The sequence below is a fragment of the Schistocerca cancellata genome, chromosome 3 (assembly GCF_023864275.1).
Source record: "Schistocerca cancellata isolate TAMUIC-IGC-003103 chromosome 3, iqSchCanc2.1, whole genome shotgun sequence".
NCBI lineage: Eukaryota > Metazoa > Arthropoda > Insecta > Orthoptera > Acrididae > Schistocerca > Schistocerca cancellata.
Window position 1 is genome coordinate 358,326,620 of NC_064628.1, and position 23,334 is coordinate 358,349,953.

General features: G+C 44.9%; 1 protein-coding gene across 1 annotated transcript in view; it reads left to right on the top strand.

Moving 5' to 3' along the window:
- Positions 1–757: 757 nt before the first annotated feature.
- LOC126176308 (netrin-1-like) overlaps positions 758–23,334 on the top strand; it is a 121,005-nt gene continuing 98,428 nt past the window's right edge. Inside the window, exon 1 of the mRNA XM_049923458.1 lies at positions 758–1,681. Within this exon, the coding sequence (XP_049779415.1) occupies positions 890–1,681 (792 nt within the window). The 5' untranslated portion in view covers positions 758–889. The remainder of the gene's footprint in view (positions 1,682–23,334) is intronic.

Below are 23,334 nucleotides of genomic sequence, written 5' to 3' on the forward strand. Positions count from 1 at the left end.
AGCACTATGAACTGAACGCTTGTTTCAGTGCAATGTTTTGGTTTCTGTTGCGGAATGTCAAATGTTTTTTCCAAAGATCGAATGTTATCGCCAAACTTACGAATGTAATTATTGAAGTAAGTAAGTGCAGTTCAAAACATTACTACTTAATATGAAATACCAACCACCAGAACTGTTTATAACCTATAGGCACAGTGACCAAAATGTAAATTAAATAGCTAACATATGTACATATTCCAGGCCACTGATGATGCCTTGCAGAAAATAAAGGCGAAACGCATATGGCACTAAAATTGTGTCTTATTCGGTTGCTGTCAGACGGTCCATAAATAAAAATTATCAATATACCGTAACATTATACGCGACTGAGGAAGACAGGACTACAAAAATTCTGAATAAGTCTTACACTTGGGCGCCTCTGATGATCCTCTCAGTTCGGCACCCGAAGCAGCCGCTTGGGCCTAAAACCGGCCCTGCCCATAGTATCACGTACGAAATCTTGGCGGACCCGACCGGAGAGCAGTCCGCCAGCCAGGCGGCCGGTGGGTTCGGCAATCCGCAGGCGCAAGACGCTTCCGCTGCGCCTCGCCTCACCTGCGAATTCCGTGCGGAGTGTCGCGGGCGCGCGCCGAACGCCGCTATTGGCGGGCGGCGGGGCGCGGTGGGGGGGCAGCGCAGCGCGCCATTGGCGGGCCGCGGCCGGGCTGGGGCGCCGGCTCCCCGCCTGCGCGCGCCGCCCCAGTCGCCGTCGTGATGCCGCGGCGAGTGGGTACCGAGGGACAGCCGACGTCTCGCCCTCAGTAAGGCACTGGTCGCCGCGCGGACGACTGCTCGCGCGCGCCACGCCGTCTGTCGCCTACCTGCTGTTCTGTCCTGTCTTGTCCTCGCGATGCGCTCGCCGCCGCCGCTGCTGCTGCTACTCCCGCACCTGCTGCTGTCGTCCTGGGCGGCAGCGGCGGTGCACCACGACTCCTACCTGGACCTGTTCGCGGCGCAGCAGGGTGCGCCCCAGGACCCCTGCTATGACGAGCACCGGCCGCGCCGCTGCATCCCCGACTTCGTGAACGCGGCGTTCGGCGCGCCGGTGCACGCGTCGAGCACTTGCGGCGTGTCGGCGCCGGTGCGCTACTGCGACGCGGACGGCGCGTGCCGCGTGTGCGACCAGGCCAAGGCGCGCCTCCGCCACCCGGCCGCCTACCTCACCGACCTCAACAACCCCAACAACGTCACCTGCTGGCGCTCCGAGCCGTCGCACCCGCCGGCCGGCTCCGCGGGTGACAACGTCACGCTGACGCTCTCGCTGGGCAAGAAGTACGAGATCACGTACGTGAGCCTGCAGTTCTGCCCGCGAGCCGCCAAGCCCGACTCGCTGGCCATCTACAAGAGCGTCGACTACGGCAAGACGTGGCAGCCCTTCCAGTTCTACTCGGGCCAGTGCCGCAAGGTGTACGGCCGGCCCAACCGGGCGACCATCACGCGCGCCAACGAGCAGGAGGCCCTGTGCACCGACGCGCACCGCTTCGGCGACGGCCTGCCCGGGGGCGGCGGAGGCGGCGCCGGGGGCGGCGGCGGCCTGGGGGCGTCGCGCATCGCCTTCAGCACGCTCGAAGGCCGGCCGAGCGCCGCCGACTTCGACAACAGCCCGGTGCTGCAGGACTGGGTCACCGCCACAGACATCAAGGTCAGTCCGACGCGCCAAGCCACGACGCGTTGTTTGACAGCGCTGGGCGCGGTAGTTCGCTTGGCCCTGGCGTGCGCGTGCACTCGATAACTGCTAGACTTCAACGACACTCATGCTCATTAGGAGAACACTTTAGCTTGAGCTGGATAGAGATGGTAGTACAAGAAATAGGCGGTGTTCGTGTCTAAACGCGCGTTTCCAAAATAGTTCCCCCTCTTCCCAGCATCGAAATCGTGTCTACGGTGAAAGACTGAACTACTGGACGGTGACGAATATGAATGAGTCACAGATCTGTGATAATTAATTGAACTATAGCATGGCACCAAATTTAACTCACTTTACCTTGCAAATAACACGTTCCACATCATTACGAAGTGTCGTATTCATGATCTATGGAACAAGTATTAATCTAATCTAAAACTGCAAGTCACGTTCAGAAAGAAATTTTTGGCGAGCATTTTGATGACTAGAATGTGATGTAAATATCCCCCTTGCCCCACTCCGCTGCAAACTTAGTTATCGTCACTGACTAATCTGTAGCTACGTAGCCCGAGGTGTAGGTAATGCTGGAAGGTCGTATCATGATGAAAAAGACAGTTTCAGCTGTATGACAAATCTCACGGGATCCCGTGTTCGACTACCGTCCAGGTCGTGGATTTTCTCCGCCCTGGGACTGGATGTTTGTGGTGTCCCCATCACTTTATCATCATTCGGGAAAGAGGCGAAAGCGCACTGTGTACAGATTGGGACGTTGTACGAGCGCTTGTAACTACGTAGTTGTGCGCGAGCCACAAACCAATGACCACCACCACCAAACATTTATTTATGATCCAACTAGTTTCTCGATATTGGTCATATCTTCAGGAATGCGTGTTTATTTCATTATTTACTTCAAACGATAACCAGTAAAAGACTGAACATTCTTTGTCCCGTTGTGATAAAAATGTTCAACCGCGAAACTAGTTCGATCTTTTTTTTTTTTAAGTTGTGCAATTATCATGGTGTAGTTCTACATCTGTGGATCTCCACAATACAAAAATTGCTTGTAGGTGATAATTTAGTTGAGCGTTGGCCTGACAAATGAATCTGAATGTCAAATGAAGATTGTGCTGACAGATGTCTATAGTGCAGTCCAAGCTCTACGTTCGCTCGCACTTAGTCATAAAAACTAAAATTGCAAGATAAATTCAGAAAACCTGTTATATAATGGACAAATCTCAGACAAATATTTCGACGCGTCCTATGCACATTTAAGTTACAACCTAATAATAATGCAGGGAGGGGGGCGGCGGCAATACCAGTAGGTCTTATTTTAGTTGCACGGGCTAAATTTTGAGATAGTTTTCGTTGTAGCAATACCCGAATTAATTATGTGTTGATGGCCCGGCCACATTATTGCAAGAACAGGTGATTGTCTAACAAGGGGAAGCCACGACGTTCTCATCACGGACGGACGTCGAACTTCGCACTTTCAGTAGTCCGTTAGGACAACATAATGTGCAAGTAGACAGGCGTACTACTTACAAGGGAACCTCCCCATCGCACCCCCCTCAGATTTAGTTATAAGTTGGCACAGTGGATAGACCTTGAAAAACTGAACACAGATCAATCGAGAAAACAGGAAGAAGTTGTGTGAAACTGTGGAAAAAATAAGCAAAATATACAAACTGAGTAATCCATTCGCGAGATAGGCAACATCAAGGATAGCATGAGCTCAGGAGCGCCGTGGTCCCGTGGTTAGCATGAGCAGCTGCGGAACGAGAGGTCCTTGGTTCAACTCTTCCCTCGAGTGGAAAGTTTGATTTTTTTATTTTCAGACAATTATCTGTCTGTCCGTCCGTCCGATGCGAGGTAACTGCGCCGTAGTATGGGGACGCTACACCTAAACAAACATCGAAACGCACGTCAGTCGACTACAGCGCACGGAAGAAAGAGTATTTCTGCTAACGAGGCTCCCTGGCTGGCAGTTGACTGTTCGCTACTTTCGACGAGAGTGCATTAAATACGTGAGATGTATTCCGTGGGCAATATGAATCTAGCTAATATAGCTCGCGGTCGCAAAACACAGATACTGAACTTATTACAGTGAACAGAGACGTCAATGAACGAACGGACAGATCATAACTTTGCGAAAATAAAGAAAGTAAACTTTTCACTCTAGGGAAGACTTGAACCGAGGACCTCTCATTCCGCAGCTGCTAACGGTAACCACGGGACCACGGCGCTCCTTGGTTGACATTATCCTTGATGTTTCATATCATGTGCATGGACTACTCAGTTTGTATATTTTGCTTATTTTTCTCGTAGTTCTACACAACTTCTTCCTGTTTTCTCGATTGATCTGTGTTCAGTTTTTCAAGGCCTATCCACTGTGCCAACTTACAACAAAATCTGAGGGGGGTGCGATGGGGAGGTTCCCTTGTTAGGCGATTTCGAGAAAATAGCACGAGAAGTCTTACGCCTCGAATAAAAATTGGTGTTTTGCGACTCCGAGCATGAGATTGCAGCAGTCATGTGGTCAGCGTTAAAGTTCCGCAATCGGTGGATCGCTGGATCGAGCCCCGCCTATATTTTTGTTTTTTAGATGTATCTTTCTTTAGCATTGGTCACAATTTATATATATGACATTTGAAAGCTGGTATAATGAAAATACACGTACATTTGAATGAACTTTTGTTAGATTTCCAATGTTGTTTTGCTGTTTTCGGCGTTTTCAGAAAAAAATTGATGCATTCGGTCGTTTACTTGTTCATAATTACAAGTATAATAGTTGTTGCAGCAATTAGAATCAGTAAACAAATACCATCGGAAATGCAAGAAAATTTCGTGCAAATACATGTATTTTTTCATTACATCATATATAAAACATGACCAGTAGTGGAAAAAATATACGTTTGAAAACTAAGTTCAGGAAGACGCGGTCCATCGAGCCACCGATTACGGAACTCGAGCGCTAACCGCCTAACAGCTCCCATCTCGTGCTCAGTAGCAACGCACGGGTTCATGTTTGACGCGTAGAACTTCTCTTGAGGTTCTCTCGATATTGCCTAAGTAGTACGCCTTACTGTTGGCACATTACGTTCCCGTAATGGACTGCTAAAAACGTACGGAGTCTGAAGTAAAACCATGATCTGAACGTCGTGGCCAGACATTGTAAATGTTGGAGTTGCGCACGTGGGCTGGACGATACTGCAGGTGACTGAGCCGTACGCGTTTCTGGCTTTGTAAATGCTCCCGTCCCACCCTTTGCACCAAGGTATCTTGCTACTATTACTGTATGCGCTCAAGATTTGGAATCAAAATATTACAGCTATGTAGATGCTTCATCCTCAGCGTGAATAGTTTTCTGCGTCTACTCATTACATTTGGAATAGATCAGCGTTGACTTATATGCACATGCTTACTCTGTCACGAAGCCTGTCGCGTTACTAGAAACTTCAATGACCCCACTGCGCAATGCAAAAATAGTCACGTGAGAAACACGGGAAAGCTTATGACACTGCAGCTTCAGCTAATTATAAAAGACGTGCAATGGTGCTATAGCTATTAGTTGAATATGTTCAGTATTTCAGGATACTAAACACAGTACTAAAGACTTTTTCGTAAAATAGTAGTACTTCAAAGTTATTTAAAACCTACATAAATTATTTTCGTTCTTTTACGCAGCCGTTACAAATTTCTGGCAAGAATACGTATATCGATGAACGATGCACTTTCACCGAAACTTCAAACCTCTGTGTAAATCACTGGTAGCCAAAATCGTCGTTACAGCTAATCGATTTAAGGCGTATACAGTGCCTCATATTAGATAAGTCTTTGCATCCTTTCATTTAATGTCATGTACAAAAATTCAAAAACGTGTTCAGACATTCTGAAAATGACATGTATCTAACCTCAGTTTAAAATTCTGCGTTATTTTTCCCTTACTTTTTTTAGAAATGAGGATTAAAAAAGTATAACAGCCGCGCACCCACTTTCATCCGCTTGCTTTCGTCTATTTTCTGCCGTACTACCGTGGACAGTTAACTTTTCTGGCCTGGAACTGTGTTGCTGCACTTATTTTCCAGTGGTGTTGCCCAACATGAGGCAACATCTCGTGTTGCACGAAATGCTGATGTCCAGTTCAAATGGCTCTGAGCATTATGGGACTTAACATCTGAGGTCATCAGTCCACTAGAACTTAGAACTACTTAAACCTAACCAACCTATGGACATCACACACATCCATGCCCGAGGCAGGATTCGAACCTGCGACCGTAGCGGTCGCGCGGTTCCAGACTGAAGCGCTTAGAACCGTTCTGCCACAAAGGCCGGCCTGATGTCCGGTTGCGCAGGGATATATTTTGAGAATTTTTTATTTTGGCCACATAAACGTACCGTTTTGTACAAACCCAACAACATTCATTAGACATATTTCCTATAGCCCACACGAGCGAAGTGTGCGTGGTACTAGGGTAATAAGTGTTCTGTTGTGTTTTGGAAGGAAACATGAAATTCGACATAAGTTTTCTGGTGATCGTTCATTTAATTGGTCACATAAGGAAGAAGGAAAGGGATCTTTATTTTAATAGGTTGCTGCAGTGGAGGGAGAGCGTAACCTTTGTTGTCTATTGGTTCCTGTATTATGTACCATTATGGGTGGTCACCGGCGAATGAGAAGTTGGCTCCTGTTGGAACACGGAATTGTTCCTGTTCTCAAGAAAGAGGAAGCTATTGATTGGCCTATACACTGTCTAATCAAAAGTGTCCAGACACCTAATAGTGGACACTAATATAGTGTGTCCCCTCCGCCTTTATGGCAGCTTGAACTCTGCTAGGGACACACTCAATGACGGGTGTGAATGTCTGCGGAAGAATGACAGCTCATTGTTCTCCCAGAGGTGAAATCAGATAAGGCAGTGACGTGTGATTCTGGGATCTGGAACGAAGCCAGCGGTCGAACTCATCCCATAGGTGTTTCTTGAGGTTCAGGTCGGGGCTCTGCTAAGGCCAGTCAATTCCAGAAAGGCTACTGAACAAGTACCATTGCCTCACAGATGATGGTTTATGGCAGAAGAGTAAATCGTCATACTGATACAGTCATCTCCAAACTGTTCCTCTGTTGTATCCCGTACACAGTGCTCTAAAATATTGATATCCTTCCGCATTTAGCTTTTTCGTATGCGCAGTAATGGGGAACACATCCTAACAACCCAAATAACGTAATATCAGCTCCTCCATACTTCACTGTTGGCACTACAGATGCTGGTAGGGAACGATTTCCAGGTATTCGTCAAACGCAAAGCCTGCCATGGAATTGCCATAGGTTTCAAATCATTTGTTTCCGGTCATACACTGTCATGTGGCGTCGCTTATTACGCCATCCCAAGAGTCAGAATTGACTGCAGGAATCAGAAACGCGTGGCTTATAAAGAGCTGCTCGACCATTATATCCCATTCCTTTTGAAACTATCATTGTGCTAGCTGGACTGCTCGTGCCACTTTGGAACTAACGAGTGACTGATTTCACGTCACGCTCAACGGTCCCTGTCCGACACTGCATGTCTGCCTGATATTGGTCTAGTTGTGGTTGTTCCTTCGCATTTCCACTTCACAATCACATCATCAACAGTTGATTTGGGTTGGAATGTCCCTGATGGAACTGTTAGTCAGAGCACAGTCAGTGACTTGGCCACGTTCGAAGTCAGTCTCTCATAACTGATCCACTCAGCTATTACTGCTTGTCTACTAAAATCACAATACCCCCACCGACTTTGACGCTGGTCGGTTCGCCTCTGGTGATATATGTAATGGTCAATCCCGCTTTACACAGCGGTGAAATGAAATGAGCGTATGTCATTGTTGGCCGGGAGGCCGTATGCGGGAAACTTAGGCCGCCGAGTGCAGGTCTTACACCAGTCGACGCCACATTGGGCGACCTGCGTGCTCGTGATGAAGAAATGAGAACACAACATCCAGTCTACGAACGGAGAAAATATCGAACCCGGGCCCACTGCACGGGAGGCAAGCACGTTACCACCCATCTAAGCAGGCGAACTACACAGCCATGTCAGAGTACTATTGATCAAATGGCGTATTTAACTTCGTAGTAAACTTCTGGACCCTGGCACATTGAGGGAACATATAGAGATAGTATCATCATCATCATCATCATCATCATTTAAGACTGATTATGCCTTTCAGCGTTCAGTCTGGAGTATAGCCCCCTTATAAAATTCCTCCATGATCCCCTATTCAGTGCTAACATTGGTGCCTCTTCTGATGTTAAGCCTATTACTTCAAAATCATTCTTAACCGAATCCAGGTACCTTCTCCTCGGTCTAACCCGACTCCTCCTACCCTCTACTGCTGAACCCATGAGTCTCTTGGGTAACCTTGCTTCTCCCACGCGTGTAACATGACCCCACCATCTAAGCCTGTTCGTCCTGACTGGTAAATCTATAGATTTCATTCCCAGTTTTTCTTTGATTTCCTCATTGTGGACACCCTCCTGCCATTGTTCCCATCTACTAGTACCTGCAATCATTTTAGCTACTTTCATATCCGTAACCTCAACCTTGTTGATAAGGTAACCTGAATCCACCCAGCTTTCGCTCCCATACAACGAAGTTGGTCGAAAGATTGAACGGTGCACAGATAGCTTAGTCTTGGTACTGACTTCCTTCTTGCAGAAGAGAGTAGATCGTAGCTGAGCGCTCACTGCATTAGCTTTGCTACACCTCGGTTCCAGTTCTTTCACTATGTTGCCATCCTGTGAGAATATGCACCCTAAGTACTTGAAACCGTCCACCTGTGCTAACTTTGTTCCTCCTATTTGGCACTCAATCCGTTTATATTTCTTTCCCACTGCCATTACTTTCCTTATGGAGATGCTAATCTTCATACCATAGTCCTTACATTTATGATCTAGCTCTGAGATAGTATTATAATATTAAATCGAACTATTACGGGAAATCAATAGTAGAAAGGGCGAATTAAAACTTTAATTGTTGGGAAAATTGCGGGAAAATAAAACTGCTGTATACGAGGGTCTAGGCGATAAACTCTTTGGAAGAAAGCCATCGACGATTACGCGAAAACATGTTGGGTAAATTTAGAAATGTGTATGCGAGAGGGACAGGACAACAAGTCTCGTACCTTATTTTAGGCATCATAACAGAGGTTATGGAACGTGGCGCGGGATACACACATTCGTATTTCTCTCCCTCTATTCCCGAAAGCCTATGTCAGGGAAAGACTAATCTACTAAGTATTCCACACCATACGCTGTACAATGACTCCTCAAAGAAAAATGTGGATATATCGTGAGGAAGATTCTTCACCTGACAAGAAATAATAAATTAAAGACCCACTTCCCCTGCATTCAAAAATGCACTTCTGCCCTTACACTCTCTTCACTCAGTCTAGCCATAAATAGCAATGCGAAAGTCGTTAACACATCCTAGTGTAAAAGTAAATCCTTCTATAAAGTCGCCGATTTTCTCGATTATTTTATTCCATAATTTTTTGATTAGCTCGTTACATTTCTATTTCTAATATCGTGTTATCGTTCATGTTCAAATTAAGAAGTTTACGCCATACAGGAATCAAGAAATTCGCTTACTTTATTACGTTCAGGGAAGACTTCTTTGAGAGCTTTATGGATGCTGTTCGTTTCTGTCGTTCCACTAGGCTTGTTTTGGTACATTTGCGTTACTTGCGCCAGTTTCAAAATGTGCTGTTAGGCGTACATACAACGTTGTGAATTTGCATTGGAAGCTTCGATTCAGACTGTACGTTACGGAAAGGAACATCGAAACATTCCACAATGCTTCTGAAATGGCGACATTCACAAAGGCAGTCAAGATGTTGGAACTGAACGTCGCCGTCAAGGTTTCGCACGAAAAAAGTTTTGACACTGACGTCGTCTGGCAGCATCGAAGGTCAAGCTATTCTGACCACTCTCCATCATGTTATGGCGGTGAACGTTTCGCTTTTAATTCATCTCAGTCTCTGTTTCATCGTGTGTTAGTTTTCACGACATTCCGAAGGTAACAAGATTGTATTTTTCCTGTTCGTGTGGTCCCTCAACAGTGACCAAATACCGGAAAACTAAAAATGAGTTAGGTTTTACAATACAAGATAATGTAGAAATAGATAAAAGGTTTTATAAAGAAAATATATTCAACAGGATAAATGTCAGCTCTCTAGAGGAAGAAAGTGTTTTCGAAGTTATTTGGCAATTAGAAAGAAAAGACGCAAAGAACAAATTAGAAATGGCGTAATATATTGCCATTTAAATATTTTTAGTATGTTTACATGCATATATTTTCTCACGCAACGTGACCCACCAACCACTCTGAGGGATCTATGCCGAATTGCCGTTGAGGAGTGGGACAATCTGCCTTGATAAACTTGTGGACAGTATGCCACGACGAATACAGGCATGCATCAATGCAAGAGGACGTGCTACTGGTAGCGGTGTGTTCAGCAGTCTGGGCCACTACATCTGAAGGTCTCGCTGTATGGTAGTACAACATGCAATGTGTGGTTTTCATGTACAATAAAAAGGCGGAAATTATGTTTATGTTGATTTCTATTCTAATTTTCTGTATAGGTTCCGGAACTCTCGGAACCGAGGTGATGCAAAACCTTTTTTGATGTATGTATAACACATATATCCGTCTAGAAATTATGACCTGGTGCATTTACATTCACAGTGAGGAAAGCGCTGTGGAATGTGTGGCAGAGGATACTTCCCAACTGTACCATACATGAGGGTTTCTTACCATTCCATTCAGGTACGGAGTGCGGTTAGAGTAAATGCTTAAATGCCTCTGTGAGAGCTGAAATAAATCTTTGTTGTGGATCTTTCTCTTCAGACAGTACTCCATTAGCAGCATCAACTGCAAGACTTCTGCCACCCCCTTAACATTAACTGTCAAAGATGTTTGTCCGAGATAAGATACTGCGTACTCCCTAGCGACGGAAGCCTCACTACAGTTAAAAATTTCTTTTAATAACGAATACGATAGCACTTTTAATAATAAGCGTCTGTGTGGTACTGAGTCAAATGTTTTTCGGTCTCTATCGTTACTGATTTGTTGCGTATTGACACAATGAGTTTTTTTGAATGAAAAAAAATAGAATCTTTGAAGTTTTTGCTAATAAACGTTTTTTAACGATTCGGAAATCGCTAATATAGTGGAAATAACAAGTCACAATTTCATGGCCTGTAGAAAATAAACTAACACTAAATCACAATAAGACTCAGTTTTTATAGTTTCTAACACACAATTCATCAAAATCCAAAGTAATATCACAGAATGGGCGGATGATTAGTGAAATAGGACAGTTCAAATTTCTAGGTGTTCAGATAGATAGTAAACTGTCGTGAAAGCACAAGTTCAGAATCTTATTCAAAGACTTAACGCAGCCGTTTTTACTATTCGAACGGTATCTGAAATAAATAATAGTTCGATACGAAAAGTGGTCTACTTTGCTTAATTTCATTCTTTTATGATGTATGGTTTATATTTTGGGGTAAATCTTCCCATTCTCAATGTATATTTTTGGTTCAGAAACGGGCGGTTCTACATCTACATTCATAGTCCGCAAGCCACCCAACGGTGTGTGGCGGAGGGCACTTTACATGCCACTGTCATTACCTCCCTTTCCTGTTCCAGTCGCGTATGGTTCGCGGGAAAAACGACTGCCGGAAAGCCTCCGTGCGCGCTCTAATCTCTGTAATTTTACATTCGTGATCTCCTCGGGAGGTATAACTAGGGGGAAGCAATATATTCGATACCTCATCCAGAAACGCACCCTCTGGAAACCTGGACAGCAAGCTACACCGCGATGCAGAGTCTCCAACTTGAGTTTGCTAAACATCTGCGTAACGCTGTCACGCTTACCAAATAACCCTGTGACGAAACGCGCTCTTTTTTGGACCTTCTCTATCTCCTCTGTCAACCCGACCTCGTACAGATCCCACACCGATGAGCAATACTCAAGTATAGGTGGAACGAGTGTTTTGTAAGCCACCTACTTTGTTGATGGACTACATTTTCTACGGACTCTCCCAATGAATTTCAACCTGGCACCCGCCTTACCAACAATTAATTTTATATGATCATTCCACTTCAAATCGTTTCGTACGCATACTCCCAGATATTTTACAGAAGTAACTGCTACCAGTGTCTATTCCGCCATCATACAATCATACAATAAAGGATCCTTCTTTCTATGTATTCGCAGTACATTACATTTGTCTATGTTAAGGGTCAGTTGCCACTCCCTGCAGCAAGTGCCTATCCGCTGCAGATCTTCCTGCATTTCGCTACAATTTTCTAATGCTGCAACTTCTCTGTATATTACAGCATCATCCGCGAAAAGCCGCATGGAACTTCCGACACTATCTACTAGGTCATTTATATATATTGTGAAAAGCAATGGTCCCATAACACTCCCCTGTGACACGCCAGAGGTTACTTTAACGTCTGTAGACGTCTCTCCATTGATAACAACATGCTGTGTTCTGTTTGCTAAAAACTCTTCAATCCAGCCACACAGTTGGTCTGATATTCCGTAGGCTCTTACTTTGTTTATCAGGCGACAGTGCGGATCTGTATCGAACGCCTTCCGGAAGTCAGGGAAAATGGCATCTACCTGGGAGCCTGTATCAAATATTTTCTGGGTCTCATGAACAAATAAAGCGAGTTGGGTCTCACACGATCGCTGTTTCCGGAATCCATGTTGATTCCTACATAGTAGATTCTGGGTTTCCAAAAACGACATGATACTCGAGCAAAAAACATGTTCTAAAATTCTACAATAGATCGACGTCAGAGATATAGGTCTATAGTTTTGCGCATCTGCTCGACGACCCTTCTTGAAGACTGGGACTACCTGTGCTCTTTTCCAATCATTTGGAACCTTCCGTTCCTCTAGAGACTTGCGGTACACGGCTGTTAGAAGGGGGGCAAAAAGTGGTGGTGTGAGTTCACGAACCTCTTGTCGACCCCTGTTCACTAGTCTAGGTATTCTGACATTGCCCTCTCAATATATACTTAGTTTACTCTCGTTTTTTGTTAGCAATATCAGCTTATTCCCAAGAATTAGCAGCTTTCACTCAGTTAATACCAGGCAGAAATCTAATCTGCCCTTTCTTAACTCTTGTGCAGAACGACGTGAGTATACTGCTGCATCAATTTTCAATAAGATATCACGAGAATGAGTTGCCTCACGTTTCACTGTAGAGGAGTTCGTTGAAATGTTAAGCTGATCGCTGTTTTATATTGTTGATTGCGGTAGCATAAACTGATGGCTTGTCTTTTTGGGTTCATAAACATTTTATTTTATCTGCTATTACTTCTATGTTGTAATTTCATGCACTGACACGTTCCATTACATTGGAGATTAGCTCCTCAGTTTCGTCGTATAGAACTAGATGTCCAAAATAAAATTAAAAAAATACAGAGAAAATTGACAGTAGCAAGATGCGGTTCACCCGATAAACGTAAGACATGAATATTTATGTACAGTGAACTGAAGTTACTTCTCTCTGTTGATGACTCCCACCCAAGATAACAGGTTCCATCTTCCCTACCAAGAAATTCGCAAGTCAGTGTATACTCCCATATGGTCGTACTTCCGTTAATAACAGTAATATGTAATATTACTGGAATGGACAGTGTCTTGAAAGGAGGGTATAAGATGAACATCAACAAAAGCAAAACGAGGATAATGGAATGTAGTCGAATTAAATCGGGTGATGCTAGATTAGGAAATGAGACACTTAAAGTAGTAAAGGAGTTTTGCTATTTGGGGAGCAAAATAACTGATGATGGTCGAAGTAGAGAGGATATAAAATGTAGACTGGCAATGGCAAGGAAAGCGTTTCTGAAGAAGAAAAATTTGTTATCATCGAGTATAGATTTAAATGTCAGGAAGTCATTTCTGAAAGTATTTGTATGGAGTGTAACAATGTATGGAAGTGAAACGTGGACGATAAATAGCTTGGACAAGAAGAGAATAGAAGCTTTCGAAATGTGGTGCTAGAGAAGAATGCTGAAGATTAGATGGGTTGATCACATAACTAATGAGGAGGTATTGAATAGAATTCGGGAGAAGAGGAGCTTGTGGCACAACTTGACTAGAAGAAGGGATCGGTTTGTAGGACATGTTCTGAGACATCGAGGGATCACCAATTTAGTATTGGAGGGCAGGGAGGAGGGTAAAAATCATAGAGGGAGACCAAGAGATGAATACACTAAGCAGATTCAGAAGGATGTAGGCTGCAGTAGGTACTGGGAGATGAAGTTTGCGCAGGATAGAGTAGCATGGAGAGCTGCATCAAACCAGTCTCAGGACTGAAGACCACAACAACAACAACAACAACAACAACAACATGTAATATTTCACAAGAAGTTGTTTAAAGATACTCAAACCATTAGTAGATTTTTATATACTGTATAAATAGCGACTTATTGAAACATTGCCCCCGAACAGCGGGTGTAGATCCGATACATTTTTGATCTACCATGACGTTTCAGAAAAATTCACATTCCACACTAGAGGGATGGGCTCATTCCAGGGCCGGTCAGAAATTCTGCGCACGTGCGTAACTGCTGCACATGTGCAACTTCCTGGTCACAGTTTGCACACTTACCAGACGTGTAAACAGGGAATCAGAACCGTTACCACTCATTTAGTTTGTCTCTCAGCACAGATGTCACCGCTTCGCATTACCCACAAGCTGGGATACATTGTACCTGGGGCACTCCCGTGCTCTTTTCACTGTGTGCAATGCAGTCAACGGAAAGTATCGTATTATTCGATAGCCCTATCAGCAAACGTCACGATTCTAAAACAAAATATATAAACAAATGGTGCAAAAATATGCCGGATTGGATTTACGGTCACGTTAGATATCTAAATACCCTTCATGGCAAGCGTATCAAACATTTCTCTCAATAACTAAAGGATAATTTTTAACCATTTAAGTATACCCTGAACAACCAAATTTTTTCAGGTAACGACATTCGCCAATGTAACATGGAGCAGGATGAGGCACAGTTAGTAAATAGTAAATTAGGAAAAAGAAAGAAATCCGTAATATGTTTATCATTGGTGATTAAAAACTATAAAGTTAAAGAAAAGTCCAAATGTGTGTGAAATCTTATGGGACTTAACTGCTAAGGTCATCAGTCCCTAAGCTTACGTAATACTTAACCTAAATTATCCTAAGGGCAAACACACACTCCCATGCCCGAGGGAGACTCGAACCTCCGCCGGGACCAGCCGCACAGTCCATGACTGCAGCGCCCTAGACTGCTCGGCTAATCCCGCGCGGCGTATAAAGTTAATGTCGGCCACAAAAGGACGGCAGATTGATAAACGCAAGCACTTGCGAAGAGTTTCGTAACTGTACTCGATCGAAATCTTTATTAGTTCGTTTTCGTTAATGAGAAATATCTTACACACACACACACACACACACACACACACACACACACAAGTAGATCCGAACATGGACATCGGAGCATCAACTGACGCTGAAAACGGCCGTGCAAAGCAACGAATGATAGGAGGCACACTCGTACCATCTACGAATCGTGCTCGAAATTGCTCCTTAAGTTTTACATTTATTGACACGTATTCTTGAAATGTAGCACGTTCGTGGACCAAACCAAGAATAGAGAAACGTGTAGTTGGTTCTCTCAAAGAGCAAGCATTCTTTCAAAATCATTTACTTTTTCCAACAGGTCAGAATGTAAACAATTTTCACGGTGCAAACTGACGTTCAGGGAGTTCATTTGAACCGTAATCTCCGTGAGAAATGCAAAGTTTGATATCCAGCAAGGGTCTTCTAATTTCGGTTCACTCTTTCCCTTCTCATGTAAGAAACAAACTGTAGCCATCAAAAAATATCTTACCTCGACTGAGACAGCAAACTTCGGTGTAGTAAGGTATGTCGTCGTACACCTCTGCTATTTCCTCAAAGAACTGCCGAAACTGGCGATGCATAGTGTCTTCAGCTAGTCTGAAGAAAATGGCTCAAATGGCTCTGAGCACTATGGGACTCAACATCTTAGGTCATAAGTCCCCTAGAACTTAGAACTACTTAAACCTAACCAACCTAAGGACATCACACACACCCATGCCCGAGGCAGGTTTCGAACCTGCAACCGTAGCAGTCCCGCGGTTCCGGACTGCAGCGCCAGAACCGCTAGACCACCGCAGCCGGCTAGTCTGAAGAACGCACATCAAATTTCGTGACTTTCCTGACGCTAGTAATTTTCCACAAAGCGGCGCTCGATGAAGAATGCAGTGAATTCCATGCAACGTCTCTTTTGTGCGTCCTAGCTGTCTGTGCATCAGTGCTATGAGTCGTCTTCTGTGGCTTCGCATTGCACGTGCTCCAGCCGTTGTCGATGGGATTAACCGATTCCAATCCATACCTACACCATCACTCGCTTGCTCAAAAGATTCGAGCAGAAGTCTACACCTGTCGTAGTCCCATTCATAAGTATTAAGTCCAAAACGCCCTCTGTTACACGCAGAGCGTTACCAACACCTGATTTGTATGTCACTACCTGAGCTGTATCTGTAAGATACGTTGCTTCATCCAACGCAACAGAGAAAGCAACGAAGTCCTTAGCCTTATTTGTTAACCGCCTATGCACATCGTCGGTCATAACACGTGTACGCCCTGTTCGACGGAGTTTAGTTTAGTCGACTCCTCACTGTTTGTTTTGGAATACCGATTGCTTGGTACTTGCTAACGTTCTTGGTACACAAATATTCTGCAGCGTCAATGAGACAGTCTTTTACAGGCTCCCTTTAGGAAAATAGTTTCCCTGGTCTTGCTATTCTGAATACAATTTTGAAATTCGCTCGCATTGCAGATGTACGGTGATTGTTATTCTGGGTAAATGGGAACAGTACGTACAGTAACATACACACATCAAAAGAAGTTTTGCATCACCTCGGTTCCGAGAGTTCCGGAACTTGTACAGAAAACTGGAATAGAGATCAACATAAACATCATTTCCGCCCTTTTTATTGCACATGAAAACCACGCATAGTATGTTGTACTACCGTACAGCGAGACATTCAGAGCTGGTGGTCCAGATTGCTGTACACACCGGTACCTGTAAAACCCAGTAGCACGTCCTCTTGCATTGATGCATGCCTGTATTCGTCGTGGCATACTATTCACGAGTTCATCAAGGCACTGTTGATCCAGATTGCCTCACTTATCAACGGCGATTAGGTTCAAATGGCTCTGAGCACTATGGGACTCAACTGCTGAGGTCATAAGTCCCCCTAGAACGTAGAACTATTTAAACCTAACTAACCTAAGGACATCACACATTTCCATGCCCGAGGCAGGATTCGTACCTGCGACCGTAGCGGTCGCGCGTTTCCAGACTGTAGCGCCTAGAACCGGGCGATTGGTGTAGATCCCTCAAAGTGGTTGGTGGCTCAGGTCGTTCGTAAACAGCCCTTCTCAATCTATCCCAGGCATGTTCTATAGGGTTCATGTCTGGAGAATATGCTGGCCACTCGAGTCGAGCGATGTCGTTATCCTGAAGGAAGTCATTCACAAGATATGCACGATGGGGGCGCAAATTGTCGTCCATGAAGACGAATGCCTCGCCAATATCCTGCCGATATGGTTGTACTATCGGTCGGAGGATGGCATTTCCGTATGCTAGACAGTGTGTGTAAGGCGTTCAGCTTGACAGGATTCCCTCCAAACACGTCCCCGACGACAGTCTGGTTGAAGGCATATGCGACACTAACGTGAAGAGAACGTGATGCCAATCCTGTGCGGTCCATTCGGCATGTTGTTGGGGCCCATCTGTACCGCGCTGCATGGTGTCATGGTTGCAAAGATGGATCTCGCCATGGACGTTGGGAGTGAAGTTGCGCATCATGCAGCCTATTGACCACCGTTTGAGTCGTAACACGTCGTTCTGTGACTGCACGAAAAGCATTATCCAACATGGTGGCGTTGCTGTCAGGGTTCCTCCAAGTCATAATCCGTAGGTAGCGGTCATGCACTGTAGTAGTAGCAGCCCTAGGGCGGCATGAGTGAGGTACGTCACCGACAGTTCTTGCCTCTCTGTATCTGCTCCGTGTCCGAACAATATCGCTTTGGTTCACTCCGAGACGCCTGGACACTTTCTTTGTAGAGAGCCCTTCCTGGCACGAAATAACAATCCGGACGCCATCGAACCGCGGTACTGACCGTCTAGGCATGGTTGAACTACAGACAACACGAGCTGTGTACCTCCTTCCTGGTGGAATGACTGGAACTGAACGGCTGTCTGACCCCCTCTGTCTAATAAGCGCTGCTCATGCATGGTTGTTTACATCTTTGGGCGGGCTTAGTGACATCTCTGTACAGTCATTGTATCACAGTCTGTGTCTGATACAATATCCATATTCAACGTCTATCTTCATGAGTTCTAGGAATCGGGGTGAAGCAAAAGTTTTTTTGATGTGTGTGGTTACGAATGTAACACAAGAAACGGATAGTTCAAGAGGTATCAATTAGCATGATTTGCATTAAGAACCTGTTGATGTGTCTCATCCATTTTCTTACGTGCACTTGATTTGGCTTGTCTTTCTTCACTGTTCAGTACACTATACTCCTCTTTATAAAACTGGTTGTAGTGTCTTTCAATCGTGAACTTTTGCTGGCCGCCTATTGTTCGGCGGCACAGCAAATACTATGAATTTTCACCTACAGCTATTAAGAAAAAATTGCTATTCCCAGTCGTGTTTAAATGACTGAGAACACAGATCTCCCGCCCTTTACTTTTTCTCAGTAAGGCTTACGTAAGGGTACAGTCGCCAGAGGGAAGCAAGAGTCGGTGTGCTTCGGTCCACCTGGTACCGGACAAACAAGGAAGAGGAACTGTCGCTGCTCATTTAGTATACTTATCTAGTCACCGACGTTGCTGTTTCGCGTTGCGCGTTGGTTGAGATGGGCACACCTGTGCCGCACTTCGGCACATTTCCACAGTGTGCAGCATTTGGCCGACGCTGTCCTAGACTGTGACCGAGCCATTTCTCCGAGATATTTTCTTTTCAGGATTTCTACTCCAGCAAACCTAGGAGTCCAGCGAGGTATGCAGCATAGATTCACCGAATTTCGGCAAGTACGAAAGACGTGCTGCAGAACTGAAAGTGGCAGTAGTGCTTGGATCGCTCAGCCAGTAAGATAAAATGATTGCAGCGAAAGGCGTCCCGTTACACTCTTTTAATCTGCGAGAAAGTTTCAGCGACTTTTTCTTGCTGCAAAATTGCTCGTTACCGTATTGGGTACACGTAGCTGTCAGATTTAGTTGGCGTTCTTAGGTGTTGCAACGTCTTCCCTAACATTCGTCTTGTGTAACCTATCCTCTAACGTAGAAGAAACTTCAGCATTTTATAGCACCACCTCTTAAGGCAACATGCAGTTTCGAGGTGGACCTCTCCCCTTTTTGCTAATTTTTTTTGCAAGGGATCCATTTTGCGTAAATTAGCAAGTGGTTATCAACTACCGAGCTTGGTGGTGCAGTCTTTAAAACACTTAACTTGCAGTCGGCATGGTCGAAGTTCAAATTTCCATCCAGACATCCAGTTTAAAGCTTTCCGTGAGTTTCCAAACCGCCTTAAGCGAGTGCTGGCCAGCTTCCTTTGTAAAGGCAGCAATTGATTTCCTTCCCTTTTTTGTTTTACTGTACCCGTCCACCGTTCTGATGATTTAGAAGTTGAGAGGACGATTAATTAATATCCGCCTTCCGTCTTTTGCTTTTGTTCTCGGACTGCCAGGAATATTCTATCACTGACTACCTTGTATCTGAACATTCTTATATGTGGTTTCCCATTTCTACCCATTGCTTTTATATCAAACGTAACTTTGAAGAGCAACTAACTTTGCATTACCTAAGCACTTCGTGCGGTAGCGTTCTCGCTTCCCGCGCCCGGGTTCCCGGGTTCGATTCCCGGCGGGGTCAGGGGTTTTTCTCTGCCTCGTGATGACTGGGTGTTGCGTGATGTCCTTAGGTTAGTTAGGTTTAAGTAGTTCTAAGTTCTAGGGGACTGATGACCATAGATGTTAACACCCATAGTGCTCAGAGCCATTTGAACCATTTGAACCTAACAAGGGAACCTCCCCATCGCACCCCCCTCAGATTTAGTTATAAGTTGGCACAATGGATAGGCCTTGAAAAACTGAACACAGATCAATCGAGAAAACAGGAAGAAGTTGGGTGCAACTACGAAAAAATAAGCAAAATATTCAAACTGAGTAGTCCATGTGCAAGATAGGCAATATCAAGGCTAAATTGGACTCAGAAGCGCCGTGGTCCCGTGGTTAGCGTGCGCAGCTGCGGACCGAGAGGTCCTTGGTTCAAGTCTTCCCTCCAGTGAAAACTTTAATTTTTTTCAGCTTATGTGACAAAGTCTTATGTTTTCAACACTTTTTTGCGAGTGATTATCACATCCACAAGAAAATGCCTTCACCAGTGTCGTATAGAATATATCAGACGCGTTTTGCTGTGGAGAAATCGGTTTATCTATGATCTTGCGATCAAATGTTTTCGGTTCCCATTGGAGAGGCACGTCCTTGCGTCTACTAATCGCACGGTTTACCGGTGCGGTCGCAAAACACAGACACTAAACTTATTACAGTGAACAGAGACGTCAATGAACGAACGGACAGATCATAACTTTGCGAAAATAAAGAAATTAAACTTTTCACTGGAGGGAGGACTTGAACCAAGGACCTCTCGCTCCGCAGCTGCTCACGCTAACCACGGGACCACGGCGCTCCTGAGCTATAATAACCTTGATGTTACCTATCTTGCGCATGGACTACTCAGTTTGTATATTTTGCTTATTTTTTCATAGTTCCACACAACTTCTTCCTGTTTTATCGATTGATCTGTGTTCAGTTTTTCAAGGCGTATCCAGTGTGCCAACTTACATCTAAATCTGAGGGGGGTGCGATGGGGAGGTTCCCTTGTAAGCACTGAGCACGAGATCTAGGAGATAGTTCGAAGACGAAACTGGGCAAATTTTGTGTCGAAAGGCGCTTTTTTCTAACCATATCACATTTTTCAAATGTTGTTATGCAAGTATCTGCAGCTCCTTACCTGCCTATACTTATTTTATCTGACAGTATTATGGCCTTAAGGCTGTTGTTCCTTACATGTAATCAGACATCCTTACTGAGTTAACATTCGAATATGTGTAGTGGTGGTGGTGGTGGTGGTGGTTGGGGAGGAGTGGGAGTGGGGGGGGGGGGGGGGCTGGTGTGTGGTGTAAACTGGTGCAATCTTGTCTTCGCAGACCATACGGGAACACTGACTGACTGACTGACTGACTGACTGACGATGATGATGATGATGATGATGATGATGATGATGATGATGATGTTGATTATGGAATGATTAGGACAACACAAACACGGAGTTCCCGGGCAGAGAAAATCCCCAACCCGGCCGGGAACCGAACCCGGAGCCCCATAATCCATAGGGAGCAACACTAGCCACAACACCACGAGCTTCGGACGATGCATAAGTTGTTCTCGAAACTTTATTATTAGAATTTCGCGGAACAGTTGGCCGTCTACCTTCATGCGTGTGTTAATTCGGGTGTTGCATCATTTCCGCCGTGAATCATAAAAACCTGCGACGACATGTGTTGCTTGCTGCCTTCTTTATATTCACTCAGTATCTCCTGTTAGTCCTTTTTGGTGTAAGTCCCTCACACTTGAGTGAGCTTCTGAAATGGGTCGGACGAGTGTTTTGTGAGTAAGCTCCTTCATCGACTGAATAAAAAATTCTCGGGGTTCCAAACGCGTCAAGTAATTAAAATTACACGAGCTTTCGGCCAAGCAATCTTTGGCCATTGTCAAGTTGCATGACTGCCAGCGGGCTGCTGGTACGCTCCTTAGATGCACTAGCTGCCGCGAGGCCCACGAGGAAGACAGGCCGAGGCGCGTACGTCACGAAGGTAGGCCGGAACTCCCTCGTTCGCTCAGCTCAGCAGACAAAATGCATTTCTAAACCTGTTAACTCGCAGCTGGGCGTGTACGTACTAACGAGAATTGCATCTTTCACTGGAATCTGCTGTTACGAAGTCTTACTGATCATCAGTACAACAACAAAATTTAATTTAAGATCAATAATCGATATAAATGGAATGACGGCTTGTTTATTGCATTTAGTCTCTTCTGCTTAACAGCTCTCTTTTCTTGCAGGAAGTGGTGCGTTACGCAACTGAAATCATTTTGGCATGATTTTAATTATATTGTACCCCAGTACAGCCGTAACAAATTGTAAGTAGGCCTATGGATTTCCGATCATTGTAGACTAATACCATAAGACTCCATAAAAGCGGATTACAGAAGAAGATGCAATTATCGTTTGTACGTACACACCTAGTTACGAGTTAACAGGTGTAGATACGTAGTTTTTTTTTTGCTGAGTTGAGCGAGCGAGCTCAGACCTACCTTCATGACTTACACGCCGTGGCCTTACTTTCTCGTAGACCTCGTAGCTGCCGGCTGTGATGTCACTGCTGCCTGCGGCTGCGCTCGATGCCGTTCTGAACTCCAGGCCACCTTCTCTATTTAGCACGACGAATGAATTCGCAATTCCGAGTAAGGACTACAATCAGCTGTAGAATGAAATGGCGACAGTGAAAATTTGTGCCGGGCCGGGAATCGAACCTGGATTTCCCGCTTATCGTCAGCGGTCGCCTTATCATTGGGCTATCCGTGCACGTCTCACGGCCAGATACAGACTTCAGTATGTCGTCAACCATGCGTCTGCGGTCTCTACTCATACATCCGTTACGTATAGTTATCAATCTAAGTATAACCATTCTTATATAAGCGACAGAACAACAAGTAATTAAAGACTTCAAATCAACCTGGCGAAAACAAATAAATCTAACAATAACCCCGTACAGGTCAGACGTTGTACTTGAAAGTAGCTTGCCCTGTATCGGATGATCAATACGATATTGCTGTCCCTGTGTTATTCTGATTACGATGCGAAGTTCCTTTGGACATGCATGCATGTCGTAGACGTAAGGTTGACGATGTACGGAATTTTGGGTCTGACCGTGAGTCGTGCATGGATAGCCAAATGGTAAAGCGACCGCTCGCGATACGCGGGAAATCCAGGTTTGAGTCCCGCTACGGCGCAAATTTTCGTTGTCGTCATTTCATTCTACAGCTGATTGTAGTCCTGAAGCTAACGCGCTAACCATTGCAACGCCGTTCGTCTAATCGTAATACTGGCCGTTTTACAGAAAATGAGTAAGTGTGTGCCTAGACAAATCGACCATTTCAGTTACAGAGAACTTTGATACTAGATCTCACCAGTCTTCGGCAGGCATATTCGTAAACAGTGCCACCACATCAAAACTGATCATAATGTCATCCTCCCTAAATCGATGGCAGTTAATTCGGTTGATAAAATCTACTGGATTTTTAATACGATGTTCGCAGTGTCCTGCCTGTGGAGCGATGAGACTGGCCAAGCACTTCGCCAGCTCGTACGTTGGTGAACCTGCGGTGGATACAGTGAAGCAGCATGGCATCCCATCCCTCTGGACCTTCGGTACAGCATAAGCAACAGGTGGTCTAGGTGCCTGTGGGAGAA